The following is a 17,015-nucleotide window of genomic DNA, read 5'->3' on the forward strand; positions in this document are numbered from 1 at the left end:
ATGGATTATTGTGGATCATTGCGTATTATAGTGCTTTGTTTAGTGCGATGCATCGCATAATATGCGGTATTGCGGTGCATGAGGTATTGTGCTGCATTGCTTACTGTGGTGCACTGTAAATATTGGCCAATTGCGCATTGTTATGCATGACGTATTTTAGTGAATCACGTGCCATATTGCTTATTCTAATGCAGTGCTTATGGTGTATTTTGGTTCATCGCGTATTGTGGTGCACTGCATATTGTGCTGTATTGGCTACGGTGGTGGTATATTTATTATTGTGCTGTATTGCCGATGGGGATAAATTGCGCATTGTGTTGTTTTGCTTATTGTGGTGTATTGCGTATTGTGTTTAATGCGGTACACTAATTATTGTGCTGTATTGCCTGTGGTGGCGTATTGCTTATTGTCCTGTATTGCCGATGGAGGTGCATTAAGTATTGTGCTGTATTGCTTAATGTGGTGCCCTGATATAGTGGTGCATTGCTTATTGCACCGAATCGCCGATGGTGTAGCATTGCGTATTATGCTGTATTGCTTATTGTGATGCATTGCGCATTGCAGCGCATCGCGTGATATATTGCTTACTGTAATACAGTACTTTTTGCATATATTACGGTGCTTCGCTTATTGCTATACATCGCGTATAGTGGTGCATTACGTTTTATGCTGTATTGCGGGGCACTATAAATAGTGGTAAATTGCTATTTTTGGTGAATTGCGTATTATAATGCATCGCGTGCTGTATTGCTTATTCTAATGCTCATTATGGTGCTTTGCTTATGTGACGCATCGCGTATTGTACTGTATTGCATATAGTTATATGTATTGTGGTGCATCGCGTGCTGTATTGCTTATTGTGTTGCATTGCTGATTGTGGTGTGTTGCTAATTGTTATGCATTATAGTGTATCGCGTACTGTATTTCTCATTGCAATGCAGTGCTTATTGCATATTGGGCTGTATTGCTTATTGTGTCGCATTTTGTATTGGGCTGTATTGCTTATTGTGGCGCCTTGCGTATTGGGCAGTATTGCTTATTGTGGTGTACTGCAAATAGTTGTGCATTGCTGATTATAGTGTATCGCTTGCTTATTGTATTTCAGTGGTTATGGCGTATTGCGATGTATAGTGCTTTATTGCGTATTGAGCTGTATTGCTTATTTTAATGAATTGCGTATTGTAGTGTATTGCTTAATCTAATGCAGTGTTTATTGCTATTGTGCTGTATTGCTTATTGTGGTGCACTGTATTACGTATTGTGTTGTATTGCTTATTGTAATGCAGTGAGCATTGCTATTGTGCTGTATTATTTATTGTGGTGCACTGCCAATACAATGCTGATTTTAGTGCATCGCATGCTGTATTGCTTATTATAATGCAGTCCGATGCAGTCTGTATTGCGTATTGTGGTAAATTGCTTATTGCGATGTTTCGCTGATTGCAGTGCAGTGCTGTGCTGATTTTGGTTGTTGATTTGTACTGTTATGCATTACGTACTGTGGTGCGTAACGTGCTGTATTGCTTATTGTAATGCAGTTCTTATTGCATATTATTCTGCTTTGCTTGGTGCGATACATCGCGTTTGCATATTGTAGTGGATTGCATATTATACTGTATTGCTTATTGTGGTGCATTACTGATTATAATGCATTGCGTATTGTAGTGCATTGCGTGCTGTATTGCTTATTTTAATGAGGGCTTATTGCATATTGAGGTGTATTGCTTATTGCAACGCAGTGCTTATTGCGTATTGTGGTGCATTGCGTATTATTGTGTTTTGTTCAATGCAATGCATTACGTACTGTGGTGCATTGCATATTGTGCTGTATTGCTTATTGTAATGCAGTGCTTACGGTGTATTGTGGTACTTTGCCTATTGCAATGCATCACGTATTGCGCTGTATTGCGTGTTGTGGTGCATTCCTTATCATGGTGCACTACTTATTTTGCAGTATTGCTGATGTTGATGCATTGCATATAGTGGTGCATTACTTATTGTGCTGTACCGCCTATCGTGGTGTATCACGTATGTATTGCGGTGCATCAAGTATTCTGTTGTATTTATGATGGCAGTGCATTGCTTATCGAAATCAGAATAAGAAACTGGCAATGAATAACTATTTTGCAGGCATGTGCAGTGCCTGAGGAATATTTTGCTTTATAATTAAAGAAAATGTGACAAGTGGTTAGCTCCATTGGAGGAGTTGGAGGCCGTAGGCATCAGGGGGGCATTGCCCCCCTAGTATACGTATAAAAGAGTTTGTATTAAATAACACAACTGAGTACTCGAGGATTAAATCAGGAAAATAAGTGCATTTCCAGAAAGATGCCTATTAAGTGAAGAATATACCCGGAATACCGGAAATACAGAGTTGAATCACAATTTGAAACACTTTGTGTCCATATACACACGACTGAAAATTAATTTAAAAAATCGGTCAAATGAGTTTGTTTCATTTGTTTGCCATATGTGATGTTTCTCTCAGTGTGAATTTTCAATCTGTTTGCAATAATTAAGACATTTTTTCGTCTTCTGCGAAACAGATGATTTCAATCTTATCTTTCAAAGTAAGCTGTTTTCGAGTTGAACCTGACATTTTAAGTGACACCAAAGTTACTGCTTAGTGACTTGGGTACACGTCTGAGAAAAAAAGGAAGATGCTTCTCAGAAAAACTCACAAATGAATACAGGTACGGAATTGAGAAAAACAAAGAGGCAGCAGATAAAAAAAAGACACTTCAAAGGGAAAAGAACCCAAGAACTTTTCTCTTTGTTGTTTAACAAACGAATTTGGGGGGGGGGGGGGGTGAACAGCCGAATAGTCAATAATACGACAGAAACTGTACAGAAAAAGCTTGTGGCAGAAATGTTAGTATTTTTTCCCATCTGACTAAATTTTTATGACCTTGTTTGGAGGTCTCTGCTATTCTAAACTCAGTCAAAAACATAACAGTTTGAATACAATATGACCATATGGATTGGTCTTCCTTTTAGTGACCCTGACCAGTGATGCAGAGCGCCAGACCCAATAATATTTATTTAAGGGCCTATATCTCTTTCATCATGGAAATCACTATTGACGTGATCACTATGAATGACTATTAAGGGAAGTTCCCTAGTCTATATTTCAATCAAAGATTTCTCTTCTTTTTTTAATTTTTTTCTGTCATTTGCAGACACCCCCAGGAAATGAGTGTGATTAATAATCCTGCTTACTTAAAGTTCTTGATTAAAAATTTTTTACTATTGATGCCCTTTTGCACATTGTCATGACACGTAGAATTGGTTATATCATTATTTTCATGGAAATTTACCATTTTTCCAAGGAATTTGTTCCTTATCCCTACTCTCTCTCTCTCTCTTTTTTTTATCACTTTATCTCCAAAAATCTTACTTTTTGCACACTTGCATTTGCTTTTCTTCCATTTTTTCTCCAGAAATTTTTCTCTTATCTTTTGTACATGTTCTAAATCTATGATATACATTGCTTATAAGCGAATAAAATAGGTTCCACTTGACAACATGTTGTCATTATTTCAATTATATGAAGAAAAAATAATTTTGAATATCTTTGTATTTTCTACTTTATACATTACTATTCCAATATTAAAAATGCCATTTTTGCATTTCATATTTGTACAACTAAATTGTTTCTAAAATGCTTATATTTATCCATTTTTTACTCCAGAAAATGCAATTTTTACATCTTCTGTACATGTTCTATATCTAAAATCTATATTGATTACATGTGAATAAATAGGTTCCAGGAGACAATATGTTGTCTTATTTTCTATTCTTGAAGGATAAAATAATTTCGATGATCAATATATTATTTACATTATACATTGCTATTCCAAAATTAAAATGCCCAATTTATTTCATTATCATTACATCGTCTGCATACATTCCCAGTAGTCCATTTCTTGTTACAGAAAATCATCCATAAAGATGATGTGTATATAGGGACCTAGGTTCGATCCTTGCTTTTATTTTACCTGGTCTAGATTTTTCCTCACCTATTTGCACCTGAAATGTTCTATCTGAAAAGCATGATGTTAGGAATTTTATTATTACTGGAGGATAACCTCTCGTTATCATTTTGTGAATCAGTCCTTTTCTCCATATGCAGTCAAATTCTTTACTGTAGTCTAAGGCGACTGCTGCTGTGTATTTTTCCTGTATTCTCGCTTTTTTGCACATATTCTATTACTCGCAAAAGTTGATGACATGTACCAGGATGAGATTTGAAACCAAATTGTTGAATTTTGCCCAAGTTATTTCTACTATTCTGGTTGTAATGGATTTTTCGAACAACTTGGACAGGTGTGGTAATAATGCAATTGGTCTGTACGAACTAACCTCTGCTGTTGGTTTTCCTGCTTTTGGTATCACCTTTATTAAGGCCTTTTTTCCACATTTTGGGAAAATATGTTATTCCCATTAGTAGGTTGAAAATGTTTGTTACTGATATTATATTAGGTGTAAACATTTTCACTGCCTTTGATCCTGCCTTTGAAACCCTGGTGTTTTTCTTGGCTTTATTTTGGCCATATTTTCTTCAATTTCTTTTATTGTGATTGGTCTAAAAGTCGTGTTGTCTATTAGAAAATTTCCTGTCAAATAATTTTGCACCTGTCTTTCTGTATTATTAATGAAATTTTATGAAACTGTCCTGTGTTTGGATTAAATTGTTTTTCATACACACCGACAAATTTGCTCGCTTTTTCAGAGCATCTCCATATATTAATATATATCATTTGAATTTTTTATTGGCAGCAGTTTTCCTTTTCTATTATTCATTTTATGATAAATCTGATATAGCATTGCTTCTTCCATCCATTGCAAAAATCTGCTATTTATGCATTCTGATATCTTTTTTGACTTCTTTTGTTTTCCTGTTATATTGATTTCTGAAATATGGGTCCCATGTTCTCTGCCAAATTTTTCTTAGTTTATTTTTTATTCTAATTTTTTCTTTAACCCATGTTGGAGGTTCCAATGGGTTTGGATGCATCATTGGTTGCCAAAGTTGATCTGGTGTGGCAGCTGGGGATGTAATCTGGGTCAATCGTTGAGCAACCATGGACCACATGTTTTCTATTGGCAAAAGATCCGGAGAGCGAGCTGGCCAGGGAAGCAATTCAATCTGGCGATTGACGAAGAACCTTTGGACAATGCGTGCCACGTGTGGTCGCACATTATCCTGTTGAAATATGGCTGTGGGCAAGCCCTGAAGGTAAGGAAGGACAACTGGCTCCAACACCTCGGAGATGTAGCGCTGGCTTTTTAAAGTACCGGCAATGCGTACTAGAGGAGTGCGAGAGTGATATCCAATACCGCCCCATACCATAATACCCGGTGCAGGACCAGTGTGGCGGTGCATAACGCAGCTGTTCAGCATCCTCTCTCCACGGTGTCTCCAGACTCGAATCTGACCATCGTGGTGTTGCAGACAGAAGCGTGACTCGTCAGTAAAGACAATTTCATTCCATTGTGCCGTCCACATCCTTCTTTCATCGCACCAGTGGCGGCGGAGACGTCTGTGGTTCTGCGTCAAGGGTAGACGAAGCAATGGACGTCTTGCGGACAGACCACTCTGCTGTAAACGGCGTCGAATGGTACGCGCAGACACTGGATGATGCGGTACAGACTGAATGTGCTGTGCTATGGTTCGTGATGTGGCTGAGCGATCTGTCACTCCCATACGCACAATACGCCTGTCATCACGTGAAGTGGTGCACTGAGGTGGATGCGATCGAACACGTTGGTCCGTCGTACCCTCCTGCATCCAACGATCACATATCCGCATTACAGTTGTTTGGTTTCGTCCAACACGACTACCGATTTCCCTGAAAGATAATCCACAATCTCGGTAGGCCACTATCCTTCCTCTGTCGAACTCGGATACTTGATCAAAAGATGATCGCTGTTTTCTACGAGGCATAATTGATCGTTTTTTTGAAAAAACCACAAGAAAAACACAATTGCCGTACTTCAAATTGTCGAAATCTCCAAGCCTTAAATAGCGCTTTGAAGTGGCGCCACAGGTGTGCGTGATGTGCGTCTGCGCTGAAATTCTAATCATTTGCATATCTCACCTCCGCTAATGCATGTTGTAAATTTCATATTATTTGCATGCTTCCTTCAGGGTGTTGCATTTACGGTAGCCAGCAGTGTATTTTGATGAAACTCTTATTAATTTTTTACTGTTGTATTCTACATCCACTGTTACCGTTTCTGTGCTGTCTGAGTTTGGTATGTCCACAATGCCATAATTTAAATAATTTTTTATGTAAACTGTTACTCCTCCTCTCCTGCCATCTGTTCTATCTTTTCTGATACATTCGTAATTTGGTATATTTACATTCTAGCTTTAGGTGAGTTTCTCTTATATAGCAAATATCTGTTTTTCGACTAATTATCAGTTCTTTAAATTCTGTTTTTTTCTTTATCAATCCATCAGCATTCCAATGAATTATTTCGAGCGGTCTAATCTCGTTATTCATTGAATGAGAACCTCAGTGATCTGTGTAAATGCTTCTTTAAGTATTTCTTTCTTTGAATTTTGACTTTGTGCAGCCAAAAATTTCCAGATATATTTTAACACCACTGATGATATCTTGTGGTTCAAAATTTTGTTCTGATTCAATTTCATGATGGACTTCATCCATTGTATTCTTGCTCTGGGCTGTATCTTTTCTTTGAAAACCATTATGGTTCTTTTTTTCTCTCTTTTTTCCCCAGAAATCCTCTTTGCTGATGATCTTTTTTTCTGTATTTACTATATTTTCTTGATTCTCTTCTTGTCATGTATTCTTTTTCTGTTTTTTTGCCAATTTGGGCTTATCTAAACCTTGTCGTTTTTTTGTGATTTTGCTACATATCTTCTTTTTTTTTTTAATTTCACAAATACAAACACATAATACAAAAATTCAGACATGTGTTACACGAATACAAGTATGTAGTACACAAATCTAGAAATGTGTTACACAAATACAAATATATAATACACAAAAAAAACAAAAAAATGGATGCACACATATTACAAACACTTTGTAGCCTCAAGGGACTGAAAATTCCTTCCAGCAGGCCTAAAGGAATAAGCTATAGAATATTTTTTCTTTCTCTTGCAACAACATCATTATATCTATAAATATATGTTCACAATTAAGTTGTTTTTCGTGAAACTCAATATAATACAACCATTGTACACCACTTCTCTTATTTATTATTATACTCTTTTGCTCTTTCAATACTTTCATCTAAATGGTTTCGTAATCTATGTGTGTGACTAAGTCAAAAATCTCATGATTTATGTTTTTATTATTATTAAATTGATATTATTATTATTATATCTTTCTTCTCTTTGATGTTCCCCACTTTTTATCCTTAATTTCTCTTTAAGTCTTTTGCTATTCTGCATTGCTCTTTCCTCTGTTTCTGGGGTTCATCCTACACCCGGTCCATGAACTGATGTGGTCTCCCAGACAATTAACACAATATCCTGGTCTGTCTTCTCTTTTCTTGCTACATTCTCGGGTCATATGGCGAGAATAAAAAAGATCATCAGCAAAGGGGATTTCTGGGGAGAAAAAAAGAACCATAATGGTTTTCAAAGAAAAGATACAGCCCAGAGCAAGAATACAATGGATGAAGACCATCATGAAATTGCAGCGAGCAAAATTATTCCAGTTTGCTTGGCTGTGGAAAAATCGCTGACACCGATAGTACTGTACTGGCCATCCCCGTCTGTATGTCTTGACTCTGACTGCCATATTTAATAAGCTGTCTAATTGAAATATTTTTCATTCTTTTTGTCTTTTAGCATTTCTATTACCACCATTGGCAGTTCTTTTTTGCTTCAAAAGCTCACTAGTCTATTTACAAACTCGATTTCAAAGTCCATAGCCTCTAGGCTGTCTCTAATAATTCCTGCTGTACAGGATACATGCCATTTTTTATCACTATTTTTAGCATGTCTTTTTAAGTTTAAAACTGTGATATTCATATCCTTCCGCACTAAGGAACTGTTTAACTTTTGCCCAATCTTGTATGTTGTCAATTTGCAGAACCCAATCACTTCTTCTTTGCATCCCTTTGAAACCATTTTCACATATCCCACTCAGTTGATTCCTCAATCCAATTTTCCAGTTGTGTGAGGTATGTCTGGCGGCTTGGATTTTTTCTCTCTCTGCTTTCTTGGTTCCTTTTATTCAGTTTGAAAATCACCATTATTGTTTCCCGCTTCGTCTTTCTGTGTGATATCATCCTCACTGTTTGATGTCTCCGAATCATCTAGTTCTTTAAATGAAAATCCAAATTTCACACTAATTGTTGATCTTCTGTCCTTCTCTTTCCTGTTGTTTATTTGAAAATCTGTGATATCCTTGTCTTTTGTCATATCGTTGCTATTTTCCTCATAATTGTGGGCTCTAAGACCATTGTAGACTATATCTGCATCCATTACTGCTTTCAATTATTCTGTTGTGTTTCAATTTCGCCAACAACATTCGAGTTTTTCACTGTATTGCAGATCAAAGCTGTACAGTCTCCCAGTGATGGATCATTTTCCGCTGCCTTCTCCATTTTTTTGTTGCTTGCATCCTTTTCTTCGTTGTTACTACTAGATCTTACCTCTTGCTTTTGTGTATTATCTTCTGGGTCACCCCTATCACATTTTTCACTATTACTCATTTTCACCATTGTATATTTGAAACCTTTCGGGTTAAACACACCTTTTGACTTACCTGTTTCACCTAATTCACCTTCAGAAACTGATTCCGAACTAGAAAAATTAACCTCTTGGCTAACAATATTTTCTTTTACTGCTCTCAATTTTTTTCTATCCTTCTTTCCAGCAGTTAAATAACCACAGTCATTCTTAAAGAATGCTACCACTTTTTCAATAAGAACTAATTGTCTCTTAAGCATTCCTTTGCTACTTTTTGCCTTGTTACATTTGAAATAAAGATCAATCAATTTTCTAAATCTTACCGAATCACTACAAATTGTGCTACCTAATGGTAACTATTCGTTATACTGCCTGTTCAGTTCAACCACCAAGGTCTGAAAGTTGTCTAACACTATTTCGTGAAAATTATCTGCCGACTGATTCACATATCTAGAGACAGTGATTAGCATCGACCAAGTGCGCAAAAGTAATCATTTTACATGTTAAACTATTACCCACCAAAATATAATATTCGTACTGGCGCTCAACAAAACTATTCAGCTCACCTATTTGAAGCTTGCAACCAGTCCAAACTTTCCGTTGTGTCTCGACCACCTGTCCGAAGATCTCGCATTGAGCCCCGGCCTCCTTCCGGCTGTTCCTCGTCCTCTGTACGATAACTGCCACCATAGAATATCGGTTAACAACCTCTGCAGTGATACCGGCTGCTTGCACATATCTAACTGGAAGTATCCGGCCTTCTGCCTGAACCTTCCAATGATAGGATCCGGCGATTAGTTCAAAAAGTCATTTGGAGGAGAGTAAATTTTTTCGTGACTGTATCAGTCAACGATCACGACGAGAACGACCTTTTAGTGGCAATCAAACTGAAAGACTGGGGATATGATCGCTTTGCAAGAGTGGCAAAAATGAACGTCATGAGGGGAGGAGGGGGAATGTAGAACATTGATGTTCATAACACATGAGTAATTGAAGATAAAAGAGAATGTGACAAAACTACTGTTTCCACAACCAGATACCGGGTGTCATTTTTTTAGATGCGCCGACAAATTAACAAAGAATGGCACCCTTTTTATGACTCTTGAATGGGCTTCCCGTCTGAGGCTCCAAAAGCCGAAAAACAAAAAATAATTAATTGGTTTAACGAAAGGTTATAAATTTTTCTATATTTATCAGACTTTCCAACTGTATTTGGGAATTATGCTTAATCGCCGGTAAAAGTGACAAATGTAGTGGAATTTAATTAAAATTTCTTCATTAGAGATGATTGGCTATTATGTATAACCACCGGTGTATTATTTTTACACACAGTAACATATGGGAACCAATTGCGACTGAAGCCAAACGTATATAAATGTGAGAGTCGTATAAAGGGGGGTTATATGTATATCATACCTCCCCAATAGTGGACACTCCTCGTTAGCAGACAAGTGTTTGTTCCATAGGTTTCTGTTATTGAGAGGTTCTACTGTATATCACGTTTCCATTTTATGTATAGAACCGTCCTTCACCTTTTCATTTTTTCGTAAAAAATACCTGCTTTTAATCAAGTTAGAAATTTTTTCTTGATTATCCCAAAATTAGACATTCTGCACTTATGGGATTTCTTAAATAAGCGCTTCAATTAGATCACTTCGGTTTCAATAAAATTACTTATTTTTTACAAAATTAATCATCTTTTCCACAAAAATAAGGAAAACTTCTGCAATAACAGGACCCTACCAAAAAAGTCTGGACAGACCCCAGAAAATATTGCAATCACAAACAGGAGTCCCAAAATAAACTTTTACTCAGTAAGAACCCAGCAACCAGATGAGTTTTGAAATACAGTAATCACCCCATGCTGCATGCTCAGTTGATGACCGGCCTTGAATCCGGGTAGTCAAAGCATGACAGAGTTGCTTAAACACTCATGGTAAAGTTCATTAATATTTATTTGCCTGGCCAATGAAATAAAAGGGAAAGCAATTGGCAGTCAGCCAAAAAAAAGTTCCTAAAGGAGATGGGAACCGTGAATTACACTGTCAATCCTTGTTAATAATTAACAAAATAATTTTTGCTTCGTCCGAATTCATGTCTCTGTGTTTTCCAAAGTGGGAAATATTTCCCCCCCCCCCCGGATGCGATGGAATGTTCCGGAAGGGGAGGGGAGTGTTAAAGTCAAAATATTGTCTTTTTAATTATTAGTGCTTAATTTACACCTTCGTGAAACTGAAATCAGTCTATTCTTCATTAAGTAGCTATCATTATATGGTAATTTCACTGTATAATATAGGACTGGAATTAGCCAAATTTCTAAGGAGCTAACCATCCCCCGCTTAAAAAAAACCAGTGCAATGTAGCCAATGACAATCGGTTCTGTCAGGGCAATGACGTCAGCTGGTACAGACTCCGACGCATCATGAGACAGCCCTTATTATATGGCCCTGTGCCAACATACAATGAAACCTCTCAATAAGGGACACCCATAAAACCAGACATTTTATCCATTAAATAGAGGTGCCGGCTATGATTATGTAAGCAATATTGCAGCCAAATCGAATGGGTTTTCCCCCCATAAATTTACCCTGGCACTTTTGCTCTTTCAAGATTTTCATATGTGACCGGAATGTTTTTCAAGCCAACGCTATTATTAAAACACTTTTTTTAATACTTTCAGTTGGTTAATATTCTTGATGTACAGCATACCTCTTTATCGCCAAGTTTTTGAATATGCCAAAACAGCAACATATCCCCAAGACCATCCCTCCTGGCATATGTTTATGTTTAAACGTTCTTGGGTGTCCTCATTGTTCTGCTGATAACCCTAGCAAATAACACAAAATCAGGCTTGGCAATTAAAAAAAAAATAGTCGCCAAGCAGAGATATACTGTACACTGGGAATTCACTTCTACTATATTATATAAACAAGATTGGATGATTGTCCTGGGCAGAAATCCAGAGAATGTAGCAAATTTTAGAAGAAATAAAAAACACATGAAGCTAACTTTTATAGTAGCCAAGTCAGCACAATCCCGTGTGTTTGACACCTCTGAACTCCTAGTTACGGCCCTGATCTAGATACACTATCAAAACACAATTCAAACGAAAAATAATTCATCGAATCACAACAATCAACCGAATATTTATGTTAATTGAAACAAGATAGAGAAGTTATGCATTGCCTAAAATGAAGCCATTCCAAAGGTACATGTTTATCAAAGTGCGCAATGCTTTGGGTTTTTCACAAAGAAACTCAACAATCTGGCGAGTATTATTTCCCATGATCGAACTTTACAAAAAAAAACCCACAAATTTTTTATAGATAACAATAAAAAGATATTGAAACTGAACTCGAGTTATTAACAGCAACGATTCACACAAAATTAATATTTTACTATTTCAACAACAGAAGAAACCCTTACATCAGTCTCTCACTCAGTTTTTCCTTTTCATTCGTTTCTTCATGTTGTTCGATTTCTTCCTGAACCCGACCTGAGCGCCACGCTTCGCAGCCTTTGTAATATTCTTGAACTGGCCTTCCAACTTCTTCTTTTTTCTCTTGTTCAACATTCCTTTATTGAACGGAATATAAGCATACGGATCGATTCTACCCTTCTTGATGTCTCCGCCAGCCTTCTTGGCTTTGAATTCGGCACCGGGCAGCCTCTTCGCCATATCCAGGATCCTGTGGATTCCCTTCAGGACAACTCTTTCCCCGTCCTTGTTTCCCTCATCTTCGTCGGATGAATCACCTTCGTTGTGCTTTTTTCTCTTCTTCGAAGGACCTTGATCTTTACAGAGTGATTCGAATATCTCATCATTGGAATCTCTTTTCCTCTTACTAGCAGGAGAAACAGTATCGTCTTTGCCATCTGGAATTATTATCTTCCCGTCTTCAGTTAGATCAAACGTGACTTTGGCCTTCTTCTTCTTTTCGGATGCCTGCACTGGTTTCGCAGCAAGAATTTTACCGGTGACTGTAGGATCCATGAAATCAACGATATCTTTGTCTGCAGATTCCGCTATCCAAGTGGATGACTTCTTTAATATACCACCTTTCTGCTTATTCTTGACTGGCGCTTCGTCGCACTCCAGGTCGTCATCGGAATCTTTAAGAATATCGTCGATTGAGTCGGTTCTGTGACGAGGCAAAGCAGGTACCAATTTATTATCACCATCTTCCTCCTCCTCATCATCATCATCACCCTCATACCTCTTCCTGGCCTTTCTTGCTTCAAGCTTTCGGATATTTGTCAGCTGTTTCTGGAACTGATCGGGGGCAAATTTAGCTACCATCTCATATCCAAACTTTCGGATCAGCCTGGTGAACAATTCTTTCGCCTTGAAACGAAAGTGACGTTGGTTATCTTGAGATATCGCTGTGATAGCTTTTACCAAGGGCTCAACATGTTGTGCCAGGTCCATAGTACTTAATACGGTAAACAATGTCTTTATATATGACATTCCCGAATCAACAACTTCTCTCGATCGCGAGGTGAGTAACAAGCAGGTATTTTCAACCAACAAATGGATCAACTCAGTGTCTATGTCTCTTCTGAACTCATAAGTAACTTGGGCTATAGCTAGAAGAGTCGCACTCATCATGTGAGGGTTACCGGCAAACCCAGCCAGCAAAATCTGGAAATAATCACGAACGGAACCCTTAGGGTCATCCGGTGCCCATCGTTTCAGACAATTCCCGATTTCAACTAATAATTCAAACGCCCTCGTTCTTGCTTTAACTGCAGTTTCTTTCGTACACAAAACAGCCTCCGGGACCACGGCAACAATGAACTCCTTGTTTTCGGCTGTGAGCTGGCCCACAATGTGCTTCAAACAGCTGAGTCTCATGGCTTTTGCAGGGGCCGAAGAACTTGAGAGAGTAGTCAGTAGAAGAGACTTCAGATCATCCATGTTATTGTTTATGAAAGAAATGCACGTGGTCGATGTAACGCTGCATATTTCGTTGATCACGCCATAGCTTTTCTTCTGTATGGTATGGTTCATGTGCTGAAGGAGAGGTTTGCAGTATCTATAGAGCTCTTGAAGCTGGTCTTCTCGGATATATTGAGTCAGAGCTTTCGCTATGTCGATCAATGCTTGCTGCGTGAATAACGAGGGGTCTTTCAACTTCTCCATGATTATCGTGAAGAAACTACAACAAAGTTCTTTGTCAGTTATCTTCAGGTATTCTTTTATGGTACTGAAGACGGCCAAACGAGAGAATTCCTCGCTTTTATCTTTACTCTCAGTTGTGTACAAATTGAACATGATGGGAAGATAATTTTTGGCAAATTTGGCGACCTCTGTGATATTTTCCTCGTTTTCCGAATTCTTAGATATCAAATTCCGTAGTGCACTCAATATAGTGATCCGAAGACCTTTCTGTTCGTTCAAGACTTCGCCCAATGTCCTCGCTACACCTTTGAATGACGTTTTCAGATCCGTTGCCATTATACAGAATCCTGGCAGGAGAGACCATATCTGGGTACATATTATATCATACGTTTTTGCTTCAGCAAGTTTGTTTTGGGCTTCACAGTCGAGAACCCTTTCTCTCATACGAGATATTAAAGGCAAGAAATATTTTATGAAGAAACCAAGTTCGGTTTCACGCACATTGTCTCTCAACAACGGAAGCAACCAACTCCTTGGGAAATCTAACTTGTTCTCCTCTGTTTCAAGCTGCAGAGGAACGGCTTTCAAAACTACTTTGGGACCCATTCTCTGAATGGCGATTCCAATTGCTTTATCTAGTTCGGCAGTGTGAGGAAATTTGTATGTGTCGCGTAAGTCAGCTAATGACTGAAGACATTTCACCATGAACGAATAATAATGTTTACCAGCGACATTGAAAAATGCAGCGATGACAGTAAGTACTTGTTTCCATGCCTTAAAATATTGGTAACTAAGAGCTGATTCCACCGTCTGAAACATTCTATGAACAACATTGTCGATAGGATTCTGAAGCATGAGCTGCTGGAACTCATCACTTTTTGGGATGATACAGGCAGAGATAACATCCACAATCAATGCCCCAACTGCTGGATGAACTTCTTCCTTATCGCTTAGAAAGCATGGTACAGCACGCTTGAAGAAATCTGGCAAATGACGCAAGCACAGCGACGGATTCAATCCGTAGAGGTTTGCGAATGCACTCGCCAACACCATCAACCAATCAATCAGCGGCTGAGTGTCATTGATATTTGGCTGATAATCATAAAGAGCTTTGATTATCTTAACATTGAGTTCATCTGACAGGTTCTCGTATTTAGGCTTCTGTTGGAACATACCAAGCAGGGCTTTCAAAGATGCTGACACGACTAGAGGACTTCCCAAGGTCATCACCCTCAGCACAGCTTCGCAACAACTCTTGAGATGGGCTCGAGGAAAACAAGCCATTACATTCTTCAAAATATTCAGAACATGAAAGAGACTGGGTCCATTGGCCGAACTGAGTTCTGCAATGCAGAACTGCGACACAATCGCTGCAGCTGGATGCATAGACACCTCTTTACTATCCAGAGATGTGTATGATTTCAGCAACGAAACTATAGCGGATTGCGCCGATTTACGGACCTTCGGTTTGTGGTGCACGATAAATCCAAGCATGAAACTGAAGATGTCTTTGACATTCTCCGTCCAGCTAGACAAATCTTGTTGAGCCTTCAGGAAAAAGAAGAGGCAACCCAAGTTGTTTCTCAACAAGGCATTATAATCAGAATCCGCATATTTTAGAAGAATGTCTTTCAGTATAGGACACGTTTTCGAGAAGTTCGCCTGAAGAACTGCCTGTGGGATCCGTCTAATCACAATAAGAAGCAAAGACAGGGCAGCTGTTCTAGCCTCATCTGTGTCCACAATGTCCAAGGTTGTCATCAAAGCGGCGAAGTACTCGGTTTCAGTCTCTTTGCCACCTTTCTGTTTTATCACATCCGTCACCGCAGCCAAGACCGCCAACATTTCCTTGTGCAACGAAGAGTTGCTTTGCCATCGTTGCAGCAACTTGTCAAACGCCGGATTGCTACAATTTGAGAAAGTCGACACGAATGACTTTTCAGTACTCACAGCACTTTGAGCGTCATCATCATCTTCCACATCATCGCCAGAGATGGAGCCAAGCTCCGACGACAGATGTATCTTATTATGGTACGCTATAGCTTTCTGCGTCAAGAACGAATTGGCGCCACCGCTTGATCGATGTTTGGCCTCATCCCGAAATTTCGTACTTTTAGGATTGTAACTGGAGCTCTGTCCCTTTTTCCAAGCTTGCCTTTTACCCTTAGTCACGTGCTTATTCGCTGGTCGAGGTCTTCGCGGTGCCATTTGTAAAGATCGGTGAGAAATCCGTTCACCAATAAATGATTCGATAAACACGATAAATGTATACTATATTTTCCACGTGCTGCTGCATGACCATACGCGGACGGCTATGACTGAATAATATCCACGTTCATAGAGCTCAGCTCAAGTAAAGGCTTAACCATAGAGGCTGTTTTTTATCAAGCTTACTTCAATTTATAATTTGCTTTTTGAGACAACACATTTGAATTCACAATTACTTCCACTGAATTCACAATAATTTCCACAGTACCAAATGAGTTTTTTCTGTTTTTTTATTTTTTGGTGTTGGCCCAGATGAAATATGGTCAGCTGTTAAGTATTTCTTCTTCTATATTCTGCCACCTATCTTTCAGATTACAAGTGAATAACTCCACAAAGAAGATGCACGCTTGCGTAGGCTGACCATATTCTCTCGAGAGAAATACGGAATATTGAGATTCCAAATACGGACATCGCCAATTATTGCCAAAAGCGAACAAAGTTGCCAAATATTGTTAAAATTACGTAAAATCACAATGGCGGGAAATGATGCATTACTGCAAATTGCAGTGGATTAAAATGTATTCCACGAAAAAAAACGTTTACCAAGGCAAATGTGGGAGATTAATATCCCATATATAGTTGTAACTATCGACTAATAATTTCAATCTTCGACTTCAATAAAGAATAAAAATTCAAGTAGGCTTCGTGTGAAATACGGGAAAAACCGGGACACTTTTTCCAAAAAGTCGGAACGGTCAAAAAAAGAGAAAATACCGGGACTGTCCCGGGAAATACGGGACGTATGGCCACCCTAGTTGTAATTATCATAATATAATTTATTAGTTGAAAAATAATTTCAATCTTCGACTTCAATAAAGAATACAAATTCAAGTAGGCTTCGTGTAAAATACGAGAAAAACCGAAACACTTTTGCCAAAAAGTCGGGACGGCCAAAAATACAGAAAATACGGGACGTATTGTTACTCTACGCTTGCGCCTTCTTTAAGGCCT

General features: G+C 38.3%; 1 protein-coding gene across 1 annotated transcript; it reads right to left on the reverse strand.

Annotated features, from left to right (window-relative positions):
• Positions 1–12,050: 12,050 nt before the first annotated feature.
• On the reverse strand, positions 12,051–16,126 carry LOC149065283 (RRP12-like protein). Its single transcript, XM_089254172.1, has one exon. It carries the CDS (start codon positions 16,002–16,004, stop codon positions 12,114–12,116), a length of 3,891 nt encoding a protein of 1,296 aa, XP_089110298.1. The 5' UTR covers positions 16,005–16,126; the 3' UTR covers positions 12,051–12,113.
• Positions 16,127–17,015: the final 889 nt, after the last annotated feature.

The sequence above is a fragment of the Pholcus phalangioides genome, unplaced genomic scaffold, assembly GCF_987345545.1.
Source record: "Pholcus phalangioides strain wild (caught in Gottingen) unplaced genomic scaffold, Ppha-v1.0 ptg000040l_1, whole genome shotgun sequence".
Classification (NCBI taxonomy): Eukaryota; Metazoa; Arthropoda; class Arachnida; order Araneae; family Pholcidae; genus Pholcus; species Pholcus phalangioides.

What these genes read in the sequence shown, in the direction of transcription:
- LOC149065283 (XM_089254172.1), bottom strand. Translation starts at nt 16,004, where the DNA reads ATGGCACCGCGAAGACCTCGACCAGCGAATAAGCACGTGACTAAGGGT.